The sequence below is a fragment of the Capra hircus genome, chromosome 7 (assembly GCF_001704415.2).
Source record: "Capra hircus breed San Clemente chromosome 7, ASM170441v1, whole genome shotgun sequence".
Taxonomy (NCBI): domain Eukaryota; kingdom Metazoa; phylum Chordata; class Mammalia; order Artiodactyla; family Bovidae; genus Capra; species Capra hircus.
In genome coordinates this window covers 51,075,205-51,101,795 of record NC_030814.1, presented here as the reverse complement: position 1 = coordinate 51,101,795, position 26,591 = coordinate 51,075,205, and the positions used below count along the sequence as shown (strand labels likewise).

General features: G+C 38.7%; 1 protein-coding gene across 5 annotated transcripts in view; it reads left to right on the top strand.

Annotated features, from left to right (window-relative positions):
• LOC102174022 (serine protease inhibitor Kazal-type 5) overlaps nucleotides 1-26,591 on the top strand; it is an 88,014-nt gene that overhangs the window by 23,668 nt on the left and 37,755 nt on the right. For 3 of the 5 annotated variants that reach the window (XM_005683119.3, XM_005683121.3, XM_005683123.3), the window contains exons 9-18: nucleotides 5,223-5,350; nucleotides 6,984-7,065; nucleotides 8,394-8,521; nucleotides 9,714-9,795; nucleotides 10,899-11,026; nucleotides 11,461-11,542; nucleotides 11,877-12,004; nucleotides 15,474-15,522; nucleotides 21,732-21,859; nucleotides 23,411-23,495. In XM_005683119.3, the coding sequence (XP_005683176.2) occupies nucleotides 5,223-5,350; nucleotides 6,984-7,065; nucleotides 8,394-8,521; nucleotides 9,714-9,795; nucleotides 10,899-11,026; nucleotides 11,461-11,542; nucleotides 11,877-12,004; nucleotides 15,474-15,522; nucleotides 21,732-21,859; nucleotides 23,411-23,495 (1,020 nt within the window). The remainder of the gene's footprint in view (nucleotides 1-5,222; nucleotides 5,351-6,983; nucleotides 7,066-8,393; nucleotides 8,522-9,713; nucleotides 9,796-10,898; nucleotides 11,027-11,460; nucleotides 11,543-11,876; nucleotides 12,005-15,473; nucleotides 15,523-21,731; nucleotides 21,860-23,410; nucleotides 23,496-26,591) is intronic. The other 2 variants (XM_005683122.3, XM_005683125.3) reach the window with 2 other exon arrangements.

Genomic DNA, 26,591 nt, shown 5'->3' with positions numbered 1-26,591 from the left:
GATTTCAATCGCACCCTCCTGTTGGATTCCGATTCTGTGTCCTGCGCTCTTTTGTGCTAATATAAGGATACTATTTTTGCGGATTGTAGGGCCTGTATTTTCCTAAAGGGACACGCAGGTCCAATTCTTGGTAGTTAAGAGCTGAAGTTCCACTTGATAATGCAATTCAGTGAATCAAATGTCCCGCCCTAAATAGGGCATTCAGAGTTTAAGAAACACAGAACACTCATAATTATGAATACTTTGTTCAACACTCACTGAGACTTCAAAAACACTTCTTTTGTGGTGGTTGTTAAATTTCAGTTTAACACTTTGGGTCATCTTGTGAGATCAATATTTTATTACTTCATCAACAGTTTCTTTCCCCTTGTCTTTCATCCTGTCTCAGCTACTTTTCCTTCTTTTATTCTCAATGGCTGGGGTCATTGTTTTGATGGGGTCATTAGATGTGATTTTGTTGAACGGGACTGCATTAGAGTGATGGCTCAATATTTACCCCATGATTAACTTGTCAGTGGGTTGATCACACAGTATTCCCCTAGAATCTCCTTGGATGAATCATAATTTATAAACTGAAATTATCATTGTTTCTTTTATGGGAACCATTGAGCATTAATTTTATTACCATGCTATGATTATCACGTGACAGTCTTCTGTGTCTGTATTCCTGCTGCTGCTGCTAAGTCGCTTCAGGCGTGTCCACCTCTGTGAGACCCCATAGATAGCAGCCTATCAGGCTCCTCTGTCCATGGGATTTTCCAGGCAAGAGTACTGGAGTGGGGTGCCATTGACTTCTCCGGTCTGTATTCCTAGATTGTTACAATCAGGAAGTTGAGAGCATACCCATTACTCCTCCAAAAACAAGTATCTTCTCATTAGATTCTCTCTTAAAGTATCCTAGTGAAATGTGAGGTTTTTTTTTTTTGTTTGTTTGTTTTAATTAGAGAATACTAGATCTAGGAAAGGTCCTAAAAAGCAGCTGTTCTGAAAACCTCTTTTGTGTTGGTAGTGAGAATGAAGTTTCAAACTTGATGGGACTTTGCTATGGTTTCCCAGTGAGTTAGGGCCACAATTTAATTTCACTTCTGACTCCAAATCACACTCTTTTATTAAATAAGGTTTTTAATTGAAGTATAATTAACATACAGTATCACATTAGTTTCAGGTATGCGTCATAGTGATTCAATATATACATATATATGTCAAAATAGTTTTATTTAATTACATGTATTATAAATATATAAAAAATTTTAAAATATATTTATTCCAAAACATTATATACATCATTATTCATATATACATATATATATGCCCCCATCAAATAAAATTTTATATATGTACACATATATATATTCACACACATATATATATGTGTATACATATATGGCCCTCATCTAATAGAATTTTGAAAACACAGAAACTTTAAAATACTGAAAGCATCAATCAGGAAATTTGTGGATACAGACTTCTTCCGAATTTTGGGATTAAGTCACAACCTTCTTAGGTTTTCTATATAGCTATATCTACTACTGTGGTTTTTCCAGTGGTCATGTATGGATGTGAGAGTTGGACTGTGAAGAAGGCTGAGTGCCAAAGAATTTATGTTTTTGAACTGTGGTTTTGGAGAAGACTCTTGAGAGTCCCTTGGACTGCAAGGAGATCCAACCAGTCCATTCTGAAGGAGATCAGCCCTGGGATTTCTTTGGAAGGAATGAAGCTAAAGCTGAAGCTCCAGTACTTTGGCCACCTCATGCGAAGAGTTGACTCATTGGAAAAGTCTCTGATGCTTGGAGGGATTGGGGGCAGGAGGCGAAGGGGACGACAGAGGATGAGATGGCTTGATGACATCACTGACTCGATGGACGTGAGTCTGAGTCAACTGCGGGAGTTGGTGATGGACAGGGAGCCTGGCGTGCTACGATTCATGGGGTCGCAAAGAGTCAGACACGACTGAGCAACTGAACTGAACTGAACTACTATGGGCAAGAATCCCTTAGAAGATATGGAATAGCCCTCTCAGTCAGCAAGAGTCCAAAATGCAGTACTTGGGTGCAGTCTCAGAAACCACAGAATGATCTCAGTTCATTTCCAAGGCAAACCATTCAATGTCCCAGTAATCTAAGCATAGACCCCAACCACTAATGCTGAAGAAGCTTAAGTTAAACAGTTCTATGAAGACCTACAAGACCTTCTAGAACTAATACCAAAAAAAAAGATGTCCTTTTCATCATAAGGGATTGGAAAGCAAAAGTAGGAAGTCAAGAGATACCTGGAATAACAGGAAAGTTTGGCCTTGGAGTACAAAATAATGCAGGACAAAGTACAACACGCTTTATAATAGCAAGACACGATCCTGCACTGTGACATCACCAGATGGTCAATACCTAAGTCAGATTGAATTATATTTTTTGTAACCAAAGATAGAGTAGCTCTAAACAATCAGCAAAAACAAGACCAGGAGTTGACTGTGGCTCAGATCATGAACATCTTATTGCCAAATTCAGGCTTAAATTGAAGAAACTAGGGAAAACAACTAGGCCATTCAGATATGATCTAAATCAAATCCTTTACAATTATACAGTGAAACTGACAAATAGATTCAAGGGATTAGATTTGATAGATAGTGTGCCTGAAGAACTATGGACAGAGGTTAGTAACATTGTACAGGTGGTGATCAAAACCACTCCCAAGAAAAAGAAATACAAAAGGCAAAATCGCTGTCTGAGGAGGCCTTAAAAATGGCTGAGAAAAGGAGAGATATACCCATCTGAATGCAGAGTCCCAGAGAATAGCAAGGAGAGATTAGAAAGCCTTTTTAGTGAATAATGCAAAGAAATAGAATAGGAAAGACAATAGAAAAACAGAATAGAAAAGCAATAGAATAAGAAAGACTAGAGATCTCTTCAAGAAAATTAGAGATACCAAGGGAACATTTCATGCAAAGATGGGCAAAATAAAGGACAGAAATGGTATGCACCTAATGGAAGCAGAAGAAATTAAGAATGAATGGAAAAATGCACAGAAGAACTATACAAAAAAGATATTAATAACCCAGATAACCATGATAGTGTGATCACTCCCCTAGAGCCAGACATCCTGAAGTGTGAAGTCAAGTGGGCCTTAGGAAACATCACTACACAGATAGTAGAGGTGATGGAATTCCAGCTGAGCTATTTCAAACCATAAAAAATGTTGCTGTGAAAGTGCTGCACTCAGTATCCCAGCAAATCTGGAAAACTCAGCAGTGGCCACAGAACTGGAAAAGGTCAGTTTTCATTCCCAAAGAAAGACAATGCCAAAGAATATTCAAACTACCACACAATTGCACTCATATCACATGCTAGCAAAGTAATGCTCAAAATCCTTCAAGCTAGGCTTCAACAGTACGTGAAGTGAGAACTTCCAGATATACAAGCTGGATTTAGAAAAGGCAGAGGAAACAGAGATCAAATTGCCAACATCTGCTGGATCATAGAAAAAGCAAAAGAATTCATTACACTAAAGCCTTTGACGGTGTGGATCACAACAAACTGTGGGAAATTCTGAAAGAGATGAGAGTATCAGACCACCTGACCTGCCTCCTGAGAAATCTGTATGCAGATCAAGAAGCAGCAGTTAGGACCAGACATGGAACAACAGACTGGCTCCAAAATGGGACCAGTAATCCTTCAGTATGTCAAGGCTGTATGTTGTCACCCTGCTTATTTAACTTATATGCAGAGTACATCATATGAAATGCCAGGCTGGATGGAGCACAAGCTGGAATCAAGATTGCCAGGAGAAATATCAGTAACCTCAGATACACAGATTTTACCACTCTTATGGCTGAAAGTGAAGAAGAACTGAAGAACCTCTTGATGAAAGTGAAAGAGGAGAGTGAAAAAGCTGGCTTAAAACTCAACATTCAAAAAATGAAGATCATGGCATCCCATCCCATTACTTCATGGCAAATAGATGGGGAAACAATGGAAACAGTGACAGACTTTATTTCCTTGGGCTCCAAAATCACTGCAGACGGTGACTGCAGCCATGAAATTAAAAGATGCTTGCTCCTTGGAAGAAAAGCTACGACAAACCTAGACAGAGTATTAAAAAGCAGAGATATTACTTTGCCTACAAAGGTCCATCTAGTCAAAGCTATGGTTTTTCCAGTAGTCAAATATAGATGTGAGAGGTGGATGATAAAAAAGACTGAGCGCCACAGAACTGATGCCTTCTAACTGTGATGCTGAAGACTCTTGAGAGTCCTTTGGACTGGAAGGAGATCAAACCAGTCAATCCTAAAGAAAATCAATTGTAAATATTCATTGGAAGGACTGATGCTGAAGCTGAAGCGCTAATACTTTGGCCACCTGATGGGAAGAGCCGACTCATTGGAAAAGGCCCTGATGCTGGGTAAGATTGAAGGCGGGAGGAGAGGCGGACAACAGAGGATGAGATGGTTGGTTTTCATCACTGACTCAATGGACATGATTTTGAGCAAGCTTTAGGAGATGGTGAAGGACAGGGAATCCTGGGGTGCTGTAGTCCATGGGGTCACAAATAGTCAGACATGACTGAGCAACTGAACAACAACAAAAGATAAAGGTGAGCCTTGATGGCCCACAATTCTAAGTGAAAAGTGAAGAAAATTAGGTTCTCTCTCTAAGGTTTCCACCTGCAGTGTTAGAAATGAACACTGATAAAGGAGGAAGAGTAAATTGAAATGATCCACAGAGTGAAAAACAGAGTAAGCATAACGCTGTTGGATACTGTCTTATTCCTTTTCCCTTGCAGATTATGCAGGTTGTTCTTGACTTGTTCCTATTAAGTGGCTCTTAAATATCTTATCTCACAGATTCTATATTCTGCTTATTGGTAACATTTCTTTTGTCTTGGCTGCTATGTTTTGTTATGTTATTATTTTTTTGGAACCCCATGACAGATCTTTTATTTTTTTCACAAATTTGAAAGTTAACAGTAACTGATCTTAGAAAATATTTCCTCAGCCTTATTCTTTCCTAGGCTTTTTTACCTTTTAGTATATGAACCACATAGTAGATACAAGTACCAAGTAATTTGACAATATAATTTCTATTTTCTCATTAACTCTCCTTAATATATTGTATGTGTTTATGAACACCTTCTGGATAGAACGTTCTTTGAAAATAAATACATGATGTACATTTTTCTAGGTTAAAGGGCAGAAAAGTGCTAAATGTAATTACTTGCCTTTTTTAAAGGATCTTTGCAAGGAATATGAAAACCAAGTGAGGAATGGAAGACTTTTCTGTACACGGGAAAGTGACCCTGTCCGTGGCCCTGATGGCAGGATACATGGCAACAAATGTGCCCTGTGTGCTGAAATTTTGTAAGTATAGATGTGGTTTCTTTGGAGTGACCCAAAAGGTGAAGTGAAGATTGACTAAAATGATGGATAAGAACAGTGTTTATGGGAAGATTTGCTGTTGAGAACTTCTGAGCATTGTTATATCCTCTACAAATCATAATACCACCTAACAAGCAAGCTCTAATATTTCTTTTTTAATACAAGCGGATTCTAGTTTCCAGTAAGATGACTGGATCACAAAGTACTTGTTGACATTTCTTCCCATCACCTCTGTAAGCCTTCTTGTGAGCTAGTCATAGTGTGTGTGTGCGCTCAGTCACGTCCCACTCTTTGCAACCCTATGTACAGATGGAGAGTTAAAAGCAGGCACCAGGACTGATTGTTTTCCTTCAGTAATCACCACATCAGGGCTTCCCAGGTGGTGCAGTGGTGAAGAATCTGCCTGCCAACGCAGGAGACACAAGAGACGTAGATTTGTTCCCTGGGTCAGGAAGACCCCCTGCAGTAGGAAATGGCAATCTGCTCCAGTATTCTTGCCTGGGAAATTCCATGGACAGGGCAGCCTGAAGGGCGATACAGTCCTTAGGGTCACCAAAGAGCTGGACATGACTAAGCAACTGAGCACACACATACATACATTACCCCACTGTGGCACCACAGATGGGATGCCCACAAAAAAAATCCATGTTCATATGTGAATGAGATTAACTCTATCTTTTCATCTTGGACATCTGGCCCTGGAAAAAGAGCAAATCCCACACCACATAAATTAGGACATATATAAAGATGGCTCAGGAAAGGTCTCATCACACTTTCTTTCAGATCCTTGAACTTTATAAGCTCTTTCTTCTGAACTAGTTCTTCTGTTGGTAAGCTAATGTCTCTTTTGTGTATTTCATATCAAAATTATACTTCCTTGGATAAGATCTCTTAAAATCATTAATTAAATCTTTATAACATTTAATAGTTTCATAACAATCATAATAGTTTATATTTGTATAATTATTTCTAGTACTATCACTCTGCTCTACTGGTCTGTAAGTTCTAAGAAGATAGAATATGTAGTCATATTGCAAACTACTATATGCCCAGGGTGCTATCTAATGCTTGCCAAAAAATAATTACTAATCAAATGTTGAATAAATAATGGATGAATGTATGGACAAAGATCCCTGCTCTCAAGAAGCTTAAGGCTAACAGCAATACACGGATGTGTATGCACACACGTGCACGTGTGTGTGCGCGCACACACACTCTCTCTGCCAAAGAGAATGAAAACTATCCTATAAGAGAAGAATATCCAATATGAAAACACAGAAAAGATGTATAACTCATTTCCACTCTGAGGTATGGGGTGTCTTCTTAAAGAAGGTAGAATTTAAGTTGGGGGAGATTTAAAAGAGAAGATGACAAAAAAAGATTGCTACAATGGGAAGAAATGGCAAACAGCAAACTTGAAGGCAAAATGAAAGGGGTTCTTCGGGGAAATAGTAAAGATTTCAGTGTAATCAAGGGCTTTAGGGTGATTTGAAAATGTTTATTCTAAAACTCAGGAACAATTAGTTGTTTGTTTCTACCTGCATCCAAATGACTGTTTTGCTGCTTGAAGATTCAAAACATCTATATTCATTCCCCTTTTCGTTTCTGTCTCCAGCCAACGGCAATTTTCAGAAGAAAAAAATAAAGCAGATGAAATCTTGAGAGAGGCTAATGAAAAAGTTAAAAGAGATACTGAGGTAAGGATTAGTTTGACCAACTTAGTTATGACTTTTACAGGGGGTGTGTGTGTGTGTCTTTTACCCCAGAATGGAATGACTACCTGCTCCAATATTCTGGCCTAGAGAATTCCATGGACTGTATATAGCCCATGGGTTGCAAAAAGTTGGACACGATCGAGCGACTTTCACTCATTCACTCACCATCTTAGCTCAGATACCTACCAGCTTTCCTTTGCACTGATGCATAGGCATCCTGCCTGGTCTCTATACTTCTAGCCAGCATCCTCCTCAATCCTCAAGATTCATCTTCCATGTTGTTTTCAGAGTAGGAAACATCCACGAACCAATGGCATTATGGAAATCTAATGTTTAAAGTATACTGGGCCATTTCACTCCATGAAGAAACTACTTAAAATAGCTCACTCCCTTAGTCCACCTTCTGTCTTCACGTAACTCATATTGTTAAGGTCTCAGTTTCAGTTGCTTTCTCCCTTCAATTCTATGTTACCAAAGCCTTTTGATTTTAGCTATCAAATGCCCCCCAGCTATCCTTTTATGTTTCATTTTCAATTTCTTCCTTCTCTCTTTTACTTCCTTCCCTCTCCCTTCCTCGTCTTCTATAGGTTCCCTAACTTCAGTCTTCAGTCACCTAAACCCTCCACACATCTGACTGGATAAACTTTTTAAAACCAAAATCTGATTAGATTTTGCTCTGCTATAAATATTGTTTTCCTGTTTCCTATGAATAAAGTGCAGAAGTCTTTTCAAAGTTTAGCGGTCTGTTTCTGACTTACCATCAAATTCTCCTTTGACCAGTTCCCAAACCTTCCTCTTTGTGTCCTGATAATTCTTTAGCCACTGTACTCATGGCTGTGATAGATTATCTGAAGATAACCTGTTCTTTTACACCTCTGGCTTGGCATATCACAATTCCTCCTGGAGTACATTTTTTGCCACGCTGTTTTCCTAGACACATTCTAAAGATACAACTCATGTGTAAATTCTTCTGGGAACTTCCTTAAATCATTCTTCCCTTTATGCTGGTGCACACTTAATTTAGACGTGTGCCATATCCCTTAGCTTTTTATACTGTAATCCCTTATCCTCTTCATTCAACATAAAAGGGCCAAATCACATTCATATTTAATCCCTCTAACTTAACACATTTGTTGAATACTTAAGTGAATGAATCTTTTAAGAAGAAATATCACAAATTTTAGAAAATTCTAAACCCTAAAAGTTTTATTTTTTATCCTTAATTCCTCTTTTCTAACATCTTTGATAAAGAATATCATACATTTATAAACAAAGAACCATCTCTAAACTGTCTGATTTCCATTATTCAGAAACTGTGCAGTGAGTATCAGGATCGTGCCAAGAATGGAGTACTTTTCTGTACCAGAGAAAACGACCCTATTCGTGGACCAGATGGGAAAATGCATGGCAACCTGTGTTCCATGTGTCAAGCCTTCTAGTGAGTACAAACTTTTAGATTGTTGAGGGGTAAAAGGATCCTATAGTAATTTAATAGAACTGGCTTGTTTTCAGAACTGGGGAGGGAGCTACAGAAGTTACACAAAGAATGTTAATAATAGAGGCGGGAGGAAGTATCTAGAGCTATTTTTGCCAAGATGTCTGTTTCCCCTAACATCTATTCCTTCGCACTGGAACATCCTGATTTACACAAATATCAAATTCTCCTACTGCCGAACTTCATATTGTGAACCTGTTGTACAAGTTTATAGGCATTTAGTCTTCCCCCAAATTAACACATAAACTGCAGAAATTGATTACTGAAGTTGTACATGAAACATCCATGAACTCATAAAATAGCATGTTTCTTTTTATAATGTGACATTTCTCAGTAAGTTATAATTGAGTTTGGTTTTAAAATCTGGGATTGGGCTCAGTTTATTTGATTGAGTTCAGATTAAGTAGTTCACTACATTTAGTTTGACCTTTTGCTTTGACTGACAACCATGTATGGTTGAAATACCATCAGTTAACTGTACATATCATACAATTCCATTGTACAAAACAAACAGGCTCATTTGGCTTATCAAGGTATGGCAATTATTAATCTTTTTCTATCCATCCTACATTTCCTTATGGAGAACACAGTCATGAGTAAGCAGTACATATAAATTGAATTCATAAAAGCTAGGGTATACATGACGTGGTAGATTGAACATAGACTTGAGATGAAAGCTCTTGGTTAGTTGTGGTCATATCCTGAGATTATAAGCAAAGCCCTCACTACTTCACCTTGTCTCTGTGACAAGCGGACCAGTCAGTGTGCTTTGTTAAGGCCACTTTCAGCCTCCAGGTATAATGTCACTAAGCTAGTCATTTTGGTATCTCCTTGATGAATGCTGATGATTTCCTTTTCTGAGCATGGTCAAGAAAGGTAATTTTCAGAAAGCAAGTCTCCCAGATCCACAAGTATTGCTATCTTTATTTCAGTGTTAAGCAGAAACAATGAAGAAGATATGGTACTTTACCACAATGGAGGCTGTTGTGTGCTGTTTCTCATTAATATGTAGTGATAAAGGGACCACGTTGCTCCTTCCTAAGGAGGGAGGGCAGATTAGCAGTGCAGGAACATGGAGAAGCCATTGCCTGGGTTTGGTTCTATGGATCTGTCCTTTTTCCACCCCCTCATTCAGCCAAGCAGAAGCTGAAGAAAAGAAAAAGGCTGAAGCAAAAGCAAGAAGTAGAAGAGAATCTGGAAAAGCACCCTCATATGCAGTGAGTAGACTATAATTTGAACACACTTCAAAGAACCTAAATGCTGGCATACTGCCCTGCAAAAATCCCCAGAAAACCTTAACCCTTCAATCTAGAGATGACAATTGAGATGCATGCTATGGCAGACTGATCAACTCTTGCTGCTTCAGAGACTAACTGTACAATGAAAAGGACTTATTTGCAGTCTGGGAAAAAAAAATGAGTGCTAGTTCTGCTTTGATCGTGTAACAGACTGGACTAGCTTTTGCTACTCAGTTTTCAGAGACACTTGGTGTGTATTTTCTACAGGTGAATTTTTGAAATTTCACCTCTGAGTTGGGTTAAAAAATACCTTGCACACCTGGAAAAAACATGGGTTTTACCTTTGAAATGCTACAATATTCATTTTCATGGCCCTATGTAAGTTACTGTAACTTGTTTAAATGCTAAAAGTCAAATCTTCCCTAATTTTTTTTTTCTTAATCCAGCCATTCTCCCTAACACAGCTGGACTAAAGTTTCAAAATATCAACCAGCTCGTAATACTTATCTTCTTAAAATGCAGAAATGACTCACTGTCAACTGAAGGATGCATTTTAGTCTCTTTAGCCCTCTTATTTGGCTCCGTACTGCCGTTCAGAAATTCAGGTGCTGCTGTAAATGCCGTGTAGTCTCCAACACGTGCCCCTCAGCTCATTTTAGCAATCTCAAACGTGTATTTCTCAATCTATTTCTTAACCAGGAAAATCCTACTTACTCTTCAAAGTCTCACTCAGATTATTCTAATTCCCAGAAAACCTCTTCCCTGATTTCCACAATGAGATTTCATGGTCCCAAAATTTGGGCTTTCAGATTTTCTTGGACCTGTATGTGTGTACTTATTTCATCCTATATCTAATAAAGTTTACTTGCCTCCCTCTTTTATTATGCATCCTCTGATGTCTTGTTTGTTTCCATCTCTTAGCAAATCATGAGTTTTGCTTCTTGAATTGAATTTCATATTTGAGAGAAACACAACTAAAGTCCTGGACTCAAAAGATTAGTTTCTACCAGTGGAGATGCTCTGAACTTCTGCTTTGAGTGGGGATGAAATGTATTTCTAGATTACCTTCTCTATTTTGGCAGGAGGTGTGCAGTGAATACCGCCAGTTTGTGAGAAATGGGAAACTCCCGTGCACCAGAGAGAACGATCCCGTCCAGGGCCCAGATGGGAAGATGCATGGCAACACCTGCTCCATGTGTGAGGCCTTCTTGTGAGTAGAGCTGCTGCTGGGAAAATGAGGGAGGGTTCTGTCCTTTCTGCTTCATGTCTCTCTCTTTGGGAGCTTTATTCTCTTTCTTAAATTGTGTCTGTTTCTTGTCAATGGCATTTGTATGTGTGTGTGTGTGGCACATTTTAGCACAATGCTGTAATAATCCAAGAATGATTCTTACCTATCACTTGCTGGTTGAGTTCCCATGGGAGTGGAAATGATCTGAAACAAGGATCACAGCCTTGTGGAGTGGGATATGAGATCATCTGAAATCATGCAACAGATCACTAACAAACACACCAATATGCCCAACAGTTCACATAGTTCATAATTTATATCAACTGTAATAATCAAAAATTTGAGTACTTTAGATCACTTTAAATCTGGATCTTCTAGAATTCTTACTCATTTCTCTTTAAATGACTCTCTTTTAGCCAAGCAGAAGAAAAAGAAAAGAAAAAGAAGGAAGGTGAATCAAGAAATAAAAGACAAACTGAGACGACACCTTCCTTTGAGGTAAGAGGACCTTCTGCAACAAGTCAGAGGCATATGGACCTGGGGTCCACAGGTGGCGTTCAGGGCACCCAGAGATTCTCTAAAACCGTATGAAACATGAATGCAGTTTGTGTATTTGCTTTTATGTGTGCATGCATACATGTGCATAGATACCTGTTTCTAGGTTGAGGGTCTATAACTTCCATCATTTAAAATTGCTTGTGTCCTCAAAGTTATTCTCAAATTTACCAACTGATGAACCCAACTTGAGAAAAAAAAGTCTAAACTTCAGGAAATTTTGCAATCTGATCCAACTTGTGTTCAACAGCTCAGACTTCCCTCCTTGATTTCACAGGAGCTGTGCAGCGAATACCGCAAATCCAGGAAGAATGGACAGCTTCTCTGTACTCGAGAGAACGACCCCATCCAGGGCCCAGATGGGAAGATGCACGGCAACACCTGCTCTATGTGCGAGGCCTTCTTGTGAGTAGAGCCCAGGGCTTCTGAAGCTTGGGGACAGGCACCTGCTAAGCGAAGTTTTCAAATAATTATGAATAACACAGTTTCCTCTTAGGCATAGCTAGCCTTTTTTTCCTGTGTCACATTTAAATGAACTGAAAAATTTAAAAAAAAATCCAAAACTAAAAAACAAATGGAGAATTTTCAGTTGATAACTTCTGTGACACAAAGAATCATTTCAGGACGTTTCAGAAAGATCTTTTTTTTCAGAGAAGAGACTACTCTGTGAAAACCACACTAAATGATTTTAGTTTTCTGAAGGATTATTAACTGAAAGAGGAAATATATGAGACTATACATATTGATATCATTATGATATATAGCAGATTTTAGGAATTTTTTGTTTTGGCTCACTATTTTTCTTTCTACTCATTCTGTGTGACCGCAAGCAACAGGATTAAAACTGATGAGAGATACAGGGAGACAGATTTGGATACAACGTGAAGATGAGCTCTGCGATAGCTAGAGAAGGACTGCTTCAGGAATGATGATTCTGTTGTGCAGGAGTTCAATACCCATTTATAAGGACTAACGTATGACTCTATTCTCAATAGACAACGTGCTATGTCCTCTTAAACTGGAGTCAACGATTTTCCTTAAGTCTTTTGCTCTTTGTCCCAAGGGATACTCTATTTTCTATATGCCTAAAATTTATGAAGGAGAAAGCAATGGCACCCCACTCCAGTACTCTTGCCTGGAAAATCCCATGGACGGAGGAGCCTGGTGGGCTACAGTGCATGGGGTCGCTAAGAGTCAGATATGACTGAGTGACTTCACTTTCACTTTACACTTTCATGCATTGGAGAAGGAAATGGCAACCCACTCTGGTGTTCTTGCTGGAGAATCCCAGGGACAGGGGAGCCTGGCGGGCTGCCATCAATGAGTTGCACAGAGTCGGACATGACTGAGGTGACTTAGCAGCAGCAGCAGCAGCAGCAGCAGCAAGCCTTTGACTGTGTGGATCACAATAAACTGTGGAAAATTCTGAAAGAGATGGGAATACCAGACCACCTGGCCTGCCTCTTGAGAAACCTATATGCAGGTCAGGAAGCAACAATTAGAACAGGACGTGGAACAACAGACTGGTTCCACATAGGAAAAGGAGTATGTCAAGGCTGTATATTGTCACCCTGCTTATTTAACTTATATGCAGAGTACATCATGAGAAACGCTGGGCTGGAAGAAGCACAAGATGGAATCAAGATTGCTGGGAGAAATATCAATCACCTCAGATATGCAGATGACACAACCCTATGGCAGAAAGTGAAGAGGAACTAAAAAGCCTCTTGATGAAAGTGAAAGAGGAGAGTGAAAAAGTTGGCTTAAAGCTCAACATTCAGAAAACGAAGATCATGGCATCTGGTCCCAGCACTTCATGGGAAATAGATGGGGAAACAGTGGAAACAGTGTCAGACTTTATTATTTTGGGCTCCAAAATCACTGCAGATGGTGATCGCAGCCATGAAATCAAAAGACGCTTACTCCTTGGAAGAAAAGTGATGACCAACCTAGATAGCATATTCAAAAGCAGAGACATTACTTTGCCAACTAAGGTCTGTCTAGTCAAGGCTATGGTTTTTCCAGTGGTCCTGTATGGATGTGAGAGTTGGACTGTGAAGAAAGCTGAGTGCCGAAGAATTGATGCTTTTGACCTGTGGTGTGGAGAAGACTCTTGAGAGTCCCTTGGACTGCAAGGAGATCCAACCAGTCCATTCTGAAGGAGATCAGCCCTGGGATTTCTTTGGAAGGAATGATGCTAAAGTTGAAACTCCAGTACTTTGGCCACCTCATGCGAAGAGTTGACTCATTGGAAAAGACTCTGATGCTGGGAGGGATTAGGGGCAGGGGGAGAAGGGGACGACTGAGGATGAGATGGCTGGATGGCATCACGGACTTGATGGACGTGAGTCTGAGTCAACTGCAGGAGTTGGTGATGGACAGGGAGGCCTGGCGTGCTGCGATTCATGGGATCGAAAAGAGTCAGACGACTGAGCGACTGAAGTGAACTGAACTGAGGCTTATTTCAGTCTATTCTTGATATTAATGTTTCAGGGATGAGGAAGTAAGACTGCCACCTAGTGGTCATCTCTGCTGTTTCCTCTAGCTACTTTATAAAAGGGAAATGAGTTAAATCTTACAAACAATTTAGACTCGTAATAAAGTTTGGATCAGTTTTCAAATAATGAAGTTTAAGAAACTCCACACTTTTGGAGCTATTTTAGTTTCTTCCATCAATGTAAAAATTCTTTATTCAATTAAAGTTTTATTCTCTCATATTTTAAGGATATATTAGCAAAGGCTATTGCCTTTCTTAAGAATCATGCTTTTCTCCATAGTCATTTCTTGCACACTTTAATAGCATATACAAATAGAGTTCTCAACTTTTTAAGTTTTAATTTGATCAATGAGAATTTATGGTGATTGTAACATATAAAAATTATTTTTGTCTCTATAATATGATTGAATTGTCTGCATTATAGATCAAATTATGCTCTAGACTGAGCAAATTAAACTCAATTTGCAACACTGTTACTTTTCCAAAATGGCTAAGAGCTGTTACTCTCATTTAAACATATCCCTGTTCTTGGAGAGTTAATTTTCAATAATGTTGATAATGCTGATGATATTGATCACTTTTATCAATCCCTTTATTATATACCAGATACTTAGTCTAATTGCTTGGCATGTATCAACTCATGTAATGCTCACAACAGTCCTATGAGAGAAGTATTCTTATTACTTCTCCTATCCTTCCACGCTATCTCCCGCACTTAAAGATGACAAAGATACAGACAGGTTGACACTTTCTGTGTTTCTTGTTCAATTTTGCTGCAAAGTCTTTCTTCTTAATCATCATGCTATACTCCTCCCAGAAACTAAATATTACCACTTTTTATAAAGAGTTTTTTTTTGGAGGGGGACTTCCCTGGTGGCTCAGACAGTAAAGAATCTGCCTGCAATGCAGAAGACCCAGGTTCAATCCCTGGGTCTGGAAAATCCCCTGGAGAAGAGAATGGCAACCCACTCCAGCATAACTGCCTGGAGAATTCCATGGATAGAGATAGCTGGTGGGCTACAATCCATTGAGCAGCAAAAAGTCAGACATGACTGAGCCACTAACACCTTAACTTGCATGAAGAGTTTTGTACCTTTTGCAAATGCAAAAGAATCAGCAAGTAAGAAAGTCCTATTGCAAGTTATTTGCTGAGAAGCTAAATAGGTTTCCTTGTTAATTAAGTGATTATTTCTTGAATACCGTTCTCTTGAGATGAAATAAATCATTCTAATTATTACCCAATAAAATGACACCTACTATAACTGTATCATTGGAGTTGCTTGAGAATAATGAAAGCAATGAATGATCAACCTGTGAGTGTTAAGAATCTACCATATTAAGATTCATTTCTTTTCTCTTTTTTCCTGTTTCTTCCAGTCAGCAAGAAGACAGAGCAAAAGCAAAGGCTAAAAGATACGATACAAAGGTAATTTTATCACAAATTCTTATATTATACCCTGACACGATTTCTCTACAATAACACTCTAGGTATCTCATTAGCATAAATGCTCCCCTGTTTAATTTTTATGGGACACAAAAAGACAAATACCATATGATATTGCTTATATGTGGAATCTAAAAAAATGTGGTACAAATAAACCTATTTAAAAACCAGAAATAGAGTCACAGATCTACGTAGAAAACAAATTTAAAGTTACCTAGAGGCAAAGTTGGGAGGGGTTGTAAACTGAGAGATTGGGAGTGTGACATATACACTTTAGTATATATAAAAACTGGGATTCCCTGGCGGCTCAGGCAGTAAAATGTCTACCAGCAATGCAGACACCTGGGTTCGATCTTTGGATAGGGAAGATCCCCTGGAGAAGGAAATGGTAACCCACTCCAGTAGTCTTGCCTAGAAAATTCCATGGATAGAGGATCCTGGAGGCTACAGTCCATGGGGTCACAAAGAGTCAGACACGACTGAGCAACTTCACTTTGTTTTATAAATAAAATAGATAACTAACAGGAACCTACTGTATAGTACAAGGAACTCTCTCTATATATATAATTTCAGTTCCGTTCAGTCACTCAGTCGTGTCCAACTCTTTGTGACCTCATAGACTGCAACACACCAGGCCTCCCTGTCCATAAGAAACTCCTAGAGTTTATTCAAGCTCATGTCCATTGAGTCAGTGATGTCATCCAACCATCTCATCCTCTTTCGTCCCCTTCTCCTCCTACCTTCAATCTTTCCCAGCATCAGGGTCTTTTCAAATGAGTAAGTTCTTTGCATCAGGTGGCAAAAGTATTGGGAGTTTCAGCTTCAGCATCAGTCCTTCCAATGAATATTCAGGACTGATTTCCTTTAGGATGGACAGGTTTGATATCATTGCAGTCCAAAAAACTCTCAAGAGTCTTCTCCAACACCATAGTTCAAAAGCATCAATTCTTCGGCGCTCAGCTTTCTTACAGTCCAACTCTCACATCCATACATGACTACTGGAAAAACCATAGCTTTGACCAGATGGACCTTTGTTGGCAAAGTAATGTCTCTGCTTTTCAATATGCTACCTAGGTTGGTCATAACTTTTCTTCCAAGGAGTAACCGTCTTTTAATTTCATGGCTGCAGTCACCATCTGCAGTGATTTTGGAGCCCCCCAAAATAAAGTCTGACACTGTTTCCACTGTTTCCTCATCTATTTGCCATGAAGTGATGGAACCAGATGCCATGATCTTCGTTTTCTGAATGTTGAGCTTTAAGCCAAATTTTTCACTCTCCTCTTTCACTTTCATCAAGATGCTCTTTAGTTCTTCTTTGCTTTCTGCTATAAGGGTGGTGTTATCTGCATATCTGAGGTTATTGATATTTCTCCCAGCAATCTTGAATCCATCTTGTGCTTCTTCCAGCCCAGCATTTCACATGGTGTACTCTACGTATAAGCAGGGTGACAATATACAGCCTTGACGTACTCCTTTTCCTATTCGGAACCAGTCTGTTGTTCCATGTCTAGTTCTAACCATTGCTTCCTGACCTGCATACAGGTTTCTCAAGAGGCAGGTCAGGTGGTCTGGTATTCCCATCTCTTTCAGAATTTTCCACAGTTTATTTTGACCCACACAGTCAAAGGCTTTGCCATAGTCAATAAAGCTGATGTTTTTCTGGAATTCTCTTGCTTTTTTGATGATCCAACAGAGGTTGGCAATTTGATCTCTGGTTCCTCTGCCTTTTCTAAAACTGGCTGGGACATCTGGAAGTTCACAGTGCATGTACTGTTGAAGACTGGCTTGGACAATTTTGAGCATTACTTTGCTAGCGCGTGAGATGAGAACAATTGTGTGGTACTTTGGCACTGCCTTTCTTTGGGATTGGAATGAAAACTGACCTTTTCCATTCTTGTGGCCACTGCTGAGTTTTCCAAATTTGTTGGCAAATTGAGTGCAGCACTTTCACAGGATCATCTTTTAGGATTTGAAATAGCTCAGCTGGAATTCCATCACCTCCATTAACTTTGTTAGTAATGATGCTTTCTAAGGCCTGCTTGACTTCGCGTTTCAGGATGTCTGGCTCTAGGTGAGGGATCACACCATTGTGATTATCTGGGTTATGAAGATCTTTTTTGTTTAGTTCTGTGTATTCTTGCCCCCTCTTCTTAATACCTTCTGCTTCTCTTACGTCCATACCATTTCTGTCCTTTATTGTACCCACCTTTGCATGAAATGTTCCCTTCATATCTCTAATTTTCTTCAAGAGATTTCTAGTCTTTCCCATTCTATTGTTTTCCTGTTTCTTTCCATTGATCACTGAGGAAGGCTTTCTTATCTCTCCTTGCTATTCTTTGGAACTCTGCATTCAGATGGGTATATCTTTCCTTTTCTCCTTTGCCTTTTGCTTCTCTTCTTTTCACAGCTATTTGTAAGGCCTCCTCAGACAGCCATTTGGCCTTTTTGCATTTCCTTTTCTTGGGGATAGTCTTGATCACTGCCTCCTGTACAGTGTCACAAACCTCTATCCATAATTTTTCAGGCACTTTATCAGCTCTAATCTCTTGAATCTATTTGTCACTTCCACTGTAAGGGATTTGATTTAGGTCATACCTAAATGGTCCAGTGGCTTTCCCTAGTTTCTTCAATTTATGTCTGAATTTGGCAATGAGGAGTTCATGATCTGAGTCACAGTCAGCTCCCAGTCTTGTTTTTGCTGACTGTATAGAGCTTTTCATCTTTGGCTGCAAAGAATATAATCAATGTGATTTTGGTATTTTTTACATATATATATATAATTTTATATTTATATAAATACATAATGTATGTTATATATATATATAATATATATAGTTGATTCACTTTGCTGTTAACGTAACATTGTAAATCAACTCAGCAGTGGCCACAGGACTGGAAAAGGTCAGTTTTCATTCCAATCCCAAAGAAAGGCAATGTCAAAGAACGCTCAAACTACCGCACAATTGTACTCATCTCACACGCTAGTAAAGTAATGCTCAAAATTCTCCAAGCCAGGCTTCAGCGATACACGAGCCATGAACTTCCAGATGTTCAAGCTGGTTTTAGAAAAGGCAGAGGAACCAGAGATCAAATTGCCAACATCTGTTGGATCATCAAAAAAGCAAGAGAATTCCAGAAAAACATCAGCTTTATTGACTATGGCAAAGCCTTTGACTGTGTGGGTCAAAATAAACTGTGGAAAATTCTGAAAGAGATGGGAATACCAGACCACCTGGCCTGCCTCTTGAGAAACCTGTATGCAGGTCAGGAAGCAACAGTTAGAACTGGACATGGAACAACAGACTGGTTCCAAATAGGAAAAGGAGTATGTCAAGGCTGTATATTGTTATTCTGTATATTTAACTTCTATGCAGAGTACATCATGAGAAACGCTGGACTGGAAGAAGCACAAGCTAGAATCAAAACTGCCAGGAGAAATAGTAATCACCTCAAACATGCAGATGACACCACCCTTATGGCAGAAAGTGAAGAACTAAAAAGCCTCTTGATGAAAGTGAAAGAGGAGACTGAAAAAGTTGGCTTAAAGCTCAACATTCAGAAAACGAAGATCATGGCATCTGGTTCCATCACTTGATAGCAAACAGATGGGGAAACAACGGAAACAGTGTCAGACTTTATTTTTTTGGGCTCCAAAATCACTGCAGATGGTGATTGCCGCCATGAAATTGAAAGACGCTTACTCCTTGAAGGAAAGTTATGACCGACCTATATAGCATATTAAAGAGCAGAGACATTACTTTGCCAACAAAGGTCCATCTAGTCAAAGCTATGGTTTTTCCAGTGGTCATGTATGGATGTTAGAGTTGGACTGTGAAGAAAGCTGAGTGCCGAAGAATTGATGCTTTTGAACTGTGGTGTTGGAGAAGACTCTTGAGAGTCCCTTGGACTGCAAGGAGATCCAACCACTCCATTCTAAAGGAGATCAGTCCTCGGTGTTACTTGGAAGGACTGATGCTAAAGCTGAAACTGCAATACTTGGCCACCTGATGTGAAGAGTTGACTCACTGAAAAAGACTCTAATGCTGGGAAGGATTGGGAGCAGGAGGAGAAGGGAACGACAGAGGATGAGATGGCTGGATGGAATCACTGACTCGATGGACATGAGTTTTGGTGAACTCTAGGAGTTGGTGATGGACAGGGAGGCCTGGCGTGCTGCGATTCATGGGGTCACAAAGAGTCGGACATGACTGAGCAACTGAACTGAATATCATATTTGATTTTTGTCAGGATCCAGCTATGGATGAATACTTGTATTCCCACCTTCAATTATGATTATTAAGTAAATCTTTTGACTCTTTATTTTAAATCTGCATCACATGATTTTATAATTGTACATTTTTACAAGTAGCAGAGCAAACTGTTTTGGATTACTCTCAGTTCAGTTCAGTCGCTCAGTCATGACCAAGTCTTTGCGACACCATGGACTGCAGCACACCAGACTTCCCTGTCCATCACTGACTCCTGGAGCTTGCTCAAATGATGTCCATTGAGTTGGTGATGCCATCCAACCATTTCAACCTTTGTCATCCCCTTCTCCTCCTGCTTTCAATCTTTCCCAGCATCAAGGTCCTTTCCAATGAGTCAGTTCTTTGCATCAGGTGGCCAAAGTATTGGTGCTTCAGCCTCAGCATCAGTCCTTCCAATGAATATTCAGGGTTGCTTTCCTATAGGATTGACTGGTTGGATCTCCCTGTTGTCCTAGGGACTATCAAGAGTCTTCTCCACCACCACAGTCAAATAGTCTTATAGAAAGTTTATCTTTATTCTATTTCCTAACAAGAGTTGCAAAAGTATAAGCCTAATAATTTTGGAAGGTGGGGAGGTGGGGCGGGGGGTGGGGGATTGGGGGGATGGCGAGGTGGGGCGGAGGGTGGGGAGGTGGGGCGGAGGGGGGCAGAAGTCAACAGAAATTGAAAGTTTTCCTTTATACTGACTAATTTTCTCAATAACTCTGTTACCTGGAATGATCTTTTTATTAATATTAGTAATTCAGAACTGAAAATTAGTTCTATCCATAATGTCTGATCAGTTTCTAAAATCCCCTAAGCTTTTTGAATGACCTTAACACATTCCTCCTTCTCGCCACTCCCCCTGTTATTCTTCTGTTTCAAGTATGCATCCTCCAACCCTGGACTCTGTCTGTCAAGTACCTCTCAAAAAGATGTCAATCAGTTTCTCCAGGCATCATACTTTCCTATTTGCTCTCCCCAGATCTTTATTTCAGATATGTCTTTATTTTTAGTTTGAGAATGTTTTTTCTCTTCTTTCTCAGCCTTTTAAAGACAAATGGAGGCTCATAATATTCTTTAGGGGGGCCACATTCATTTAAAAAGGTCCAGCTTTACTGAGATATAATTGAATTAAAACATTGGGTAAGGTGTTACCTTGTATATTTGGTACCTCATAAGTTGGAAAATGCTTGCCACCAAAGCTTTGGTGAACAACTCCATCATGTCACATAATTACATTTGTCTTTTGTGTGGAGAACATTTAGTCTCTTAGAAACTTTTACATATATAATACAGTATTGTTAACTATAATCACTATGAACTAGAACTTATAACTGCAAGATTGTATGCTTTGATTACTTTCTCTCTTTCTCCTCTCAGACACACACACAGTAAACACCATCTAATTCAGTTTCTGTGAATTTGGCTTTTGGGGATTCCACAGATAAGTGATACTATACAGTACTTGTTTTTCTCTGACTTAGCATAATACACTCAAGTTTTGTCCAAATTGTTGTAAATGGCAGGATTTCCTTCTTTTTTTATGAAGACCTAGTAATATTGTCAGTTTTTCCAGGAAGCCTCCTCTTCTAGGTCTGTTGAATTTCCTCCCCTTTGATCATTCCTAGCTTTTATAGACTGTGATGTGCAATACAGCATAAACATATATATTTTATTTTGGTCTCCACCAATTTTATCAGCCTTCCTCTGCACCTCTGTTGTATGCACCCTCAAGAGGATGCTGACGTTAAACATTTTCAGATCCACTAAACAGTCAGTACAATTCTGCGTCCACGATAGAAGACTTTTAAATGCTTTTGATTTACTGCTACATGTAATCACTTTTTTTTTCTTAATTCTGCATTACTTCTTCTTCATAACAGACAGAAGTGTATGAAGGGTAGAAAACCACTCTGAGAGTATATTTTCTTCATTTTCTAGGAACTCTGCAGTGAGTTTCGGAACCAGGTGAGGAACGGAATGCTCATATGCACCAGGGAGAATGACCCTGTCCGTGGCCCGGATGGCAAAATGCATGGAAACAAGTGTGCCATGTGTGCAAGCCTGTTGTGAGTGTCTAAGCTCTTCTCTCCCCTTCATTCTCTTTAAAATTTATCAGCCCTGAGTCTCAGTTTCTCCATCAATGTGTAGAATATAGACCATGACTTGAATGCTAGACAATTTTAAAAGCACATGGAAAAGACATTAAGTAACACTGGATCGCACAATGACAATATTATTCTCTATTCAGCTATCTTTCTTTCTTCTAGCTAAGGCATGGGAAGAGTCTAAATTTAGTGCAAATATGTTTTTAACACCTGACAATCATCATTTGTAACAAAAAGCGACCAGAAGTTTGATGATCTGGGTGAGATTAAGTGTTTGGTCCCCGACCCGTGACATTTTATGATTCTGTGAGTATACTCAGATACCAGTTAAGGGAAAACCAGCTGAACAGAAGTCTCTGGGGTCAGTGTGTAAATACTTCTAAAATAGCCTGAGTAAGAAACGGAATAGAATGGACTGCATTTATCTTTTCAGGGGTATTACCATATGCAGGTGAAATGAATACTCTGATAAGTGGCTTACTGTAAGAGTGAAATCCGTAAGAGGCAGGCCCCACGAGGGATGTTTCCTAAAAGTCTTCTTCTTTAGCCACGGCCGGGTCTTCTGGGCCACTGTTTTTCTAAGTGGAGCCAGAGCTCTATTGTGTAGGACAATACAGAGGTGGGTTATTACCACCTCTGCTTCACCTCCTCTTTAGATTCTCAATCCTCCAGTGAGCCTCACACTAAACTGCTGAAAAATATTTAAATAATGTTTGTGTAAAGAAGTGCAGAGTTATTGCCCCTTAACTTTCACATGTCTTGGTCTAATCTAAGTATATTCACATAGTTCCTTAGAGGAAAGATTAATAGGGGCAGTCAATAAAAAGTGCCCGAGATTCAAGAAATCAGGGTTCTCCTCTTATCTGCTTGATTTGCTAGTACTGTATTGGGTGACTATATTAGATGTGATAAATACTAAGGATTTTTCCAGCTCTGATATGCTATATGTCAGTAGAAAATAACAAGAATGTCAGAATTTTAGGCTCATGATTGACCTCAAAATGTTAGTTGTTGAATCTTCTTGGACTTGAATCATTATTATACTCTAAAACTTGAGTTTCAATTTGAATATTAATCCCATGAAAAAATATTAAAAATTTAAATTCTATATTAAAACATGATTCATTGCCATTATGAGCCCCTCATCTGCTATGGTGTCACCCCTTGCTCTCATCATTAATATGGTAATTATTTAGATATAAAAAGCAATTTTAAATTTTTTAAAAAATTAAAAAGAAAATCAAGGCAACTGTGATTTTTTTTCTGGATCATTGATTGAAGTCACTGAAAAAAAATACTACCCAAGGTTCACATACTGATAAAAAAGCGTACTAGGTTTATTTTTTTTTTAAGGATGATTGTAAACTACTGAATTTATCTGCATTACTGGGAAATTTGTACTGAAGACTAAATCTGACATTTGGTCTGGAAGATTCTTACTCCTTTTTAAAATACATTACTGAAGATAATGAGAAATTGCATTTAGCTTGTATCTTCTGTATTTTATTGCAGCAAACTTGAAGAAGAGAAGAAAAATAATGGCAAGGAAGAAAAGGATAAAGCTGGGTTTGCGAAAGCTAAGAGAGAAGCAGTACAGGTAATTGCTTCATGTCATCAGAGCCACATAAATATTCCATTCTCTCTGGCAAGGCTCCTGCTTCCACTGTCCTCAGTGACTCTGCAAACTGAGGAGTTATATTTGGATCCCCATACTTAAGAAGATTCCTTCTTCTTTACGCAGCTTATCTATCTCATATCTGATCTAGTGCTTGTGCATTTAAGAAGATAACCACCCTTTCCTCCACTGACCACGTGAATTATAGTAATTGCGGTAAAGATGTATCTGAAGGCAAACCAACAGAGGCAGAGTTCAGACTTTTCTCCACATTGTTTTGTATTCGAATGTTTAGTTTCAAACAAAATCCCAGTTAATTCTCTGGAAGATCTTGAGAAAATTACTTAAAAGCATCTTGAAGCCTCAAGTTTACAGTCTATAACCTCTCACATGATGATGACAACAATGATGATGGTCATGGCTATTCATTATGTAGTGGCTACTGTATGGCATGTTGTATAACAATTTTATAACTGATCTTTGTAGTAACCATTCAAGATAAATATTATTATCTGTATTTTTTAAAAAAAGGAACTGGAGGCTTAGATAACAAGTTAGGAAATATATATTTAATGACTATATATGTGTGTGTATATATACATACACACACACACAGTAACTTGCGAGCTAACAACTGAACCACATGTTCTGGCTCTGAAGCCTATGACGCTCTTTAGATGTCGCCCCCAACCTCCAAGTGTGATATTTCTGAAGGCTGTGCTTCCAGTCTTCATCACTCCTTTCCTTTGTCTTTATCTAACTTGGAAGATCTCATTTCTGACTGTTTTTTCTGCTCTCATCTTTGGTTCCAGTCTTTGAAGGAAGACTAATTATTTACAAATATAAGGCAGGTTATTTATGCCACCCAGTGGCTTCTCATCTCACTCAGAGTAAGAACTAACGTCCTTCTGGTGACTGACAATGCTGTATGGAATGTGACCTCTGTTCACCTCTCAGACCCAGTTTCCTGCTCTTCTATCCAGGGCCGTACTGGTCACCTGGTTGCTTCATGGACATGCCAAGCATTGATTCCTGGCTCTCTAGCCTGTGAACTCAACACTGTGGTTAGAGTCCTGGACTCTGGACTCAGACTGTCAGGGTTCAATACTGGCTCCATCTCCCTACCAGTAAGGTCAGACAGATAACACCTATGCATTTTCATCTCATTTATAAAATAATAATATAGTTATCATTACATATATTATGTTTATGGAGTCCCCAGAAACCTACCCAAGAATAACAGCACAGCCCTACACACATATTATGTCCTTAGTATTGTGCATACAGTGAACTCTACCTTCTATGTGGCTTTCTTCCAGCTCAGACACGAGTGTTCATTTCCACCAGCTGTCAAAATTCTGACCATTTCTCATGACTCAGATTAAGTATTTTCTATTTCTTAAAGATTTTCCCCATTTATTCCATAGATGTAATAGCTCTAATATGTATCATTTCTCAATTATACCATTTTAAAATTGTAACATATAGATGCATCTACGTAGTTTATCCAAAGAAACAAAAACCTGTGTTCTAGGTTTTTTTTTTTTTTTAATGGTTTCTCTGACAAATTACCACAAACTGGGTAGCTTAAAACAGCACAAACATATAATCTTATGATTATTTAGGTTATAATCTGGCATGGATCCCAAGGGGCTAAGTGATAGGGCTGGCTTCCTTCCTGGAATCTCTATGAAAGGTCCCGCTCTTTGCTTTTTCTAGCTTCTGGAGGCTGTTGCTGTTCCTTGACTCCTGGACTTTTTCCATCATCTTCAAAGCTGACAACACTGCATCTCTAATTGTTCTCCCTCTTATTAATTTCAAAGACAGGGTACAAGAGCCCTATCATTCACCTTAGTTTAATTTACAAAACAAAGTGCACATATATTATCATATTTTATGTCTGTCGTCATCCAGGTATGGAGGAATACCAGTATCCCCACCTTCAATTATGATTATTTAGTAATCCTTGACCATTTTATATCGACTTCACATTACTTTATAATTTTACAATTTACAAGTAGCGAAGCAAACTCTGTGTCTACTCTCACATAGTCTTACACAAGGTTTACCTTTATTTATTCCATTTCCTAACAACAGCTGCCAAAGTATAATTCTGATAATTGCTTTTTTTGGTGGGGGGGTATAGTTGACACAGCCTAAAAGTTTGCCTCTAAACTGATTCATTTTCTTAGTAATTTTTTGTTACTTGGAACCAACTTTTAGTAATTCAGAACTGAAAGTTTTATCCATAATGTCTGAAGAGTTTCTAAATCCTCATAGGTTTTTCAAATGGTCTTAGCACAATCTGCCTTCTCTCCAGTGCCATTGTTATTCTTCTGTTTCAAATATGCATCTCCCATCCCTGTACTTTATCAAGAAACTCCTAGAAAGTTGTCAGTTTCTCTAGGTATTGTACCTATATTTTTCCCTCCGCATATCTTTGTTTCAGGTATATATTTCTAAGCTTAGGAATGTCTTTGCTTTTTCAGCCTTTTAAAGACAAAAGAAGGGTCATAATATTTATTTTGGGGGCACAGTATTTTAATTTAGAAATGTCCAACTTTATTGAGATACAATTGGATTATAACATTGGGTAAATTGAAGGTGTACACTCTGGACACATATATTGAAAAATGTTTGTCACCATAGCATTAGCAAAAGTTCCATCATGTCACATAATTGCAACTGTTTTTTGTATGGAGAATATGGAATCTCTTAGGAACTTTTAAGTATATAATACAGTATTCTTAACTATAATCACCATGAACTAGAATGTATTCATCTTATATCTGCAAGTTTGTACTTCTGACCACTTTCTCTCTCGCTCACACACACACACACAAACACACATGTAGCCATCATTACTTTCTATTTCTGTGAATTTTGGCTTTTGGGGATTCTACAGATAAGTGATACCATATAGTATTTGTCTTTCTCTGACTTATTTTACTTAGCATAATACATTCAAGGTTTTTGACTCTATGATATGACATTTATTGATCTAATATATGATGTTTATTGATATAGTAATAAATTGACAGTTAAGGAGACTGAAGTAGAGAGGTCAAGGCCAACAGT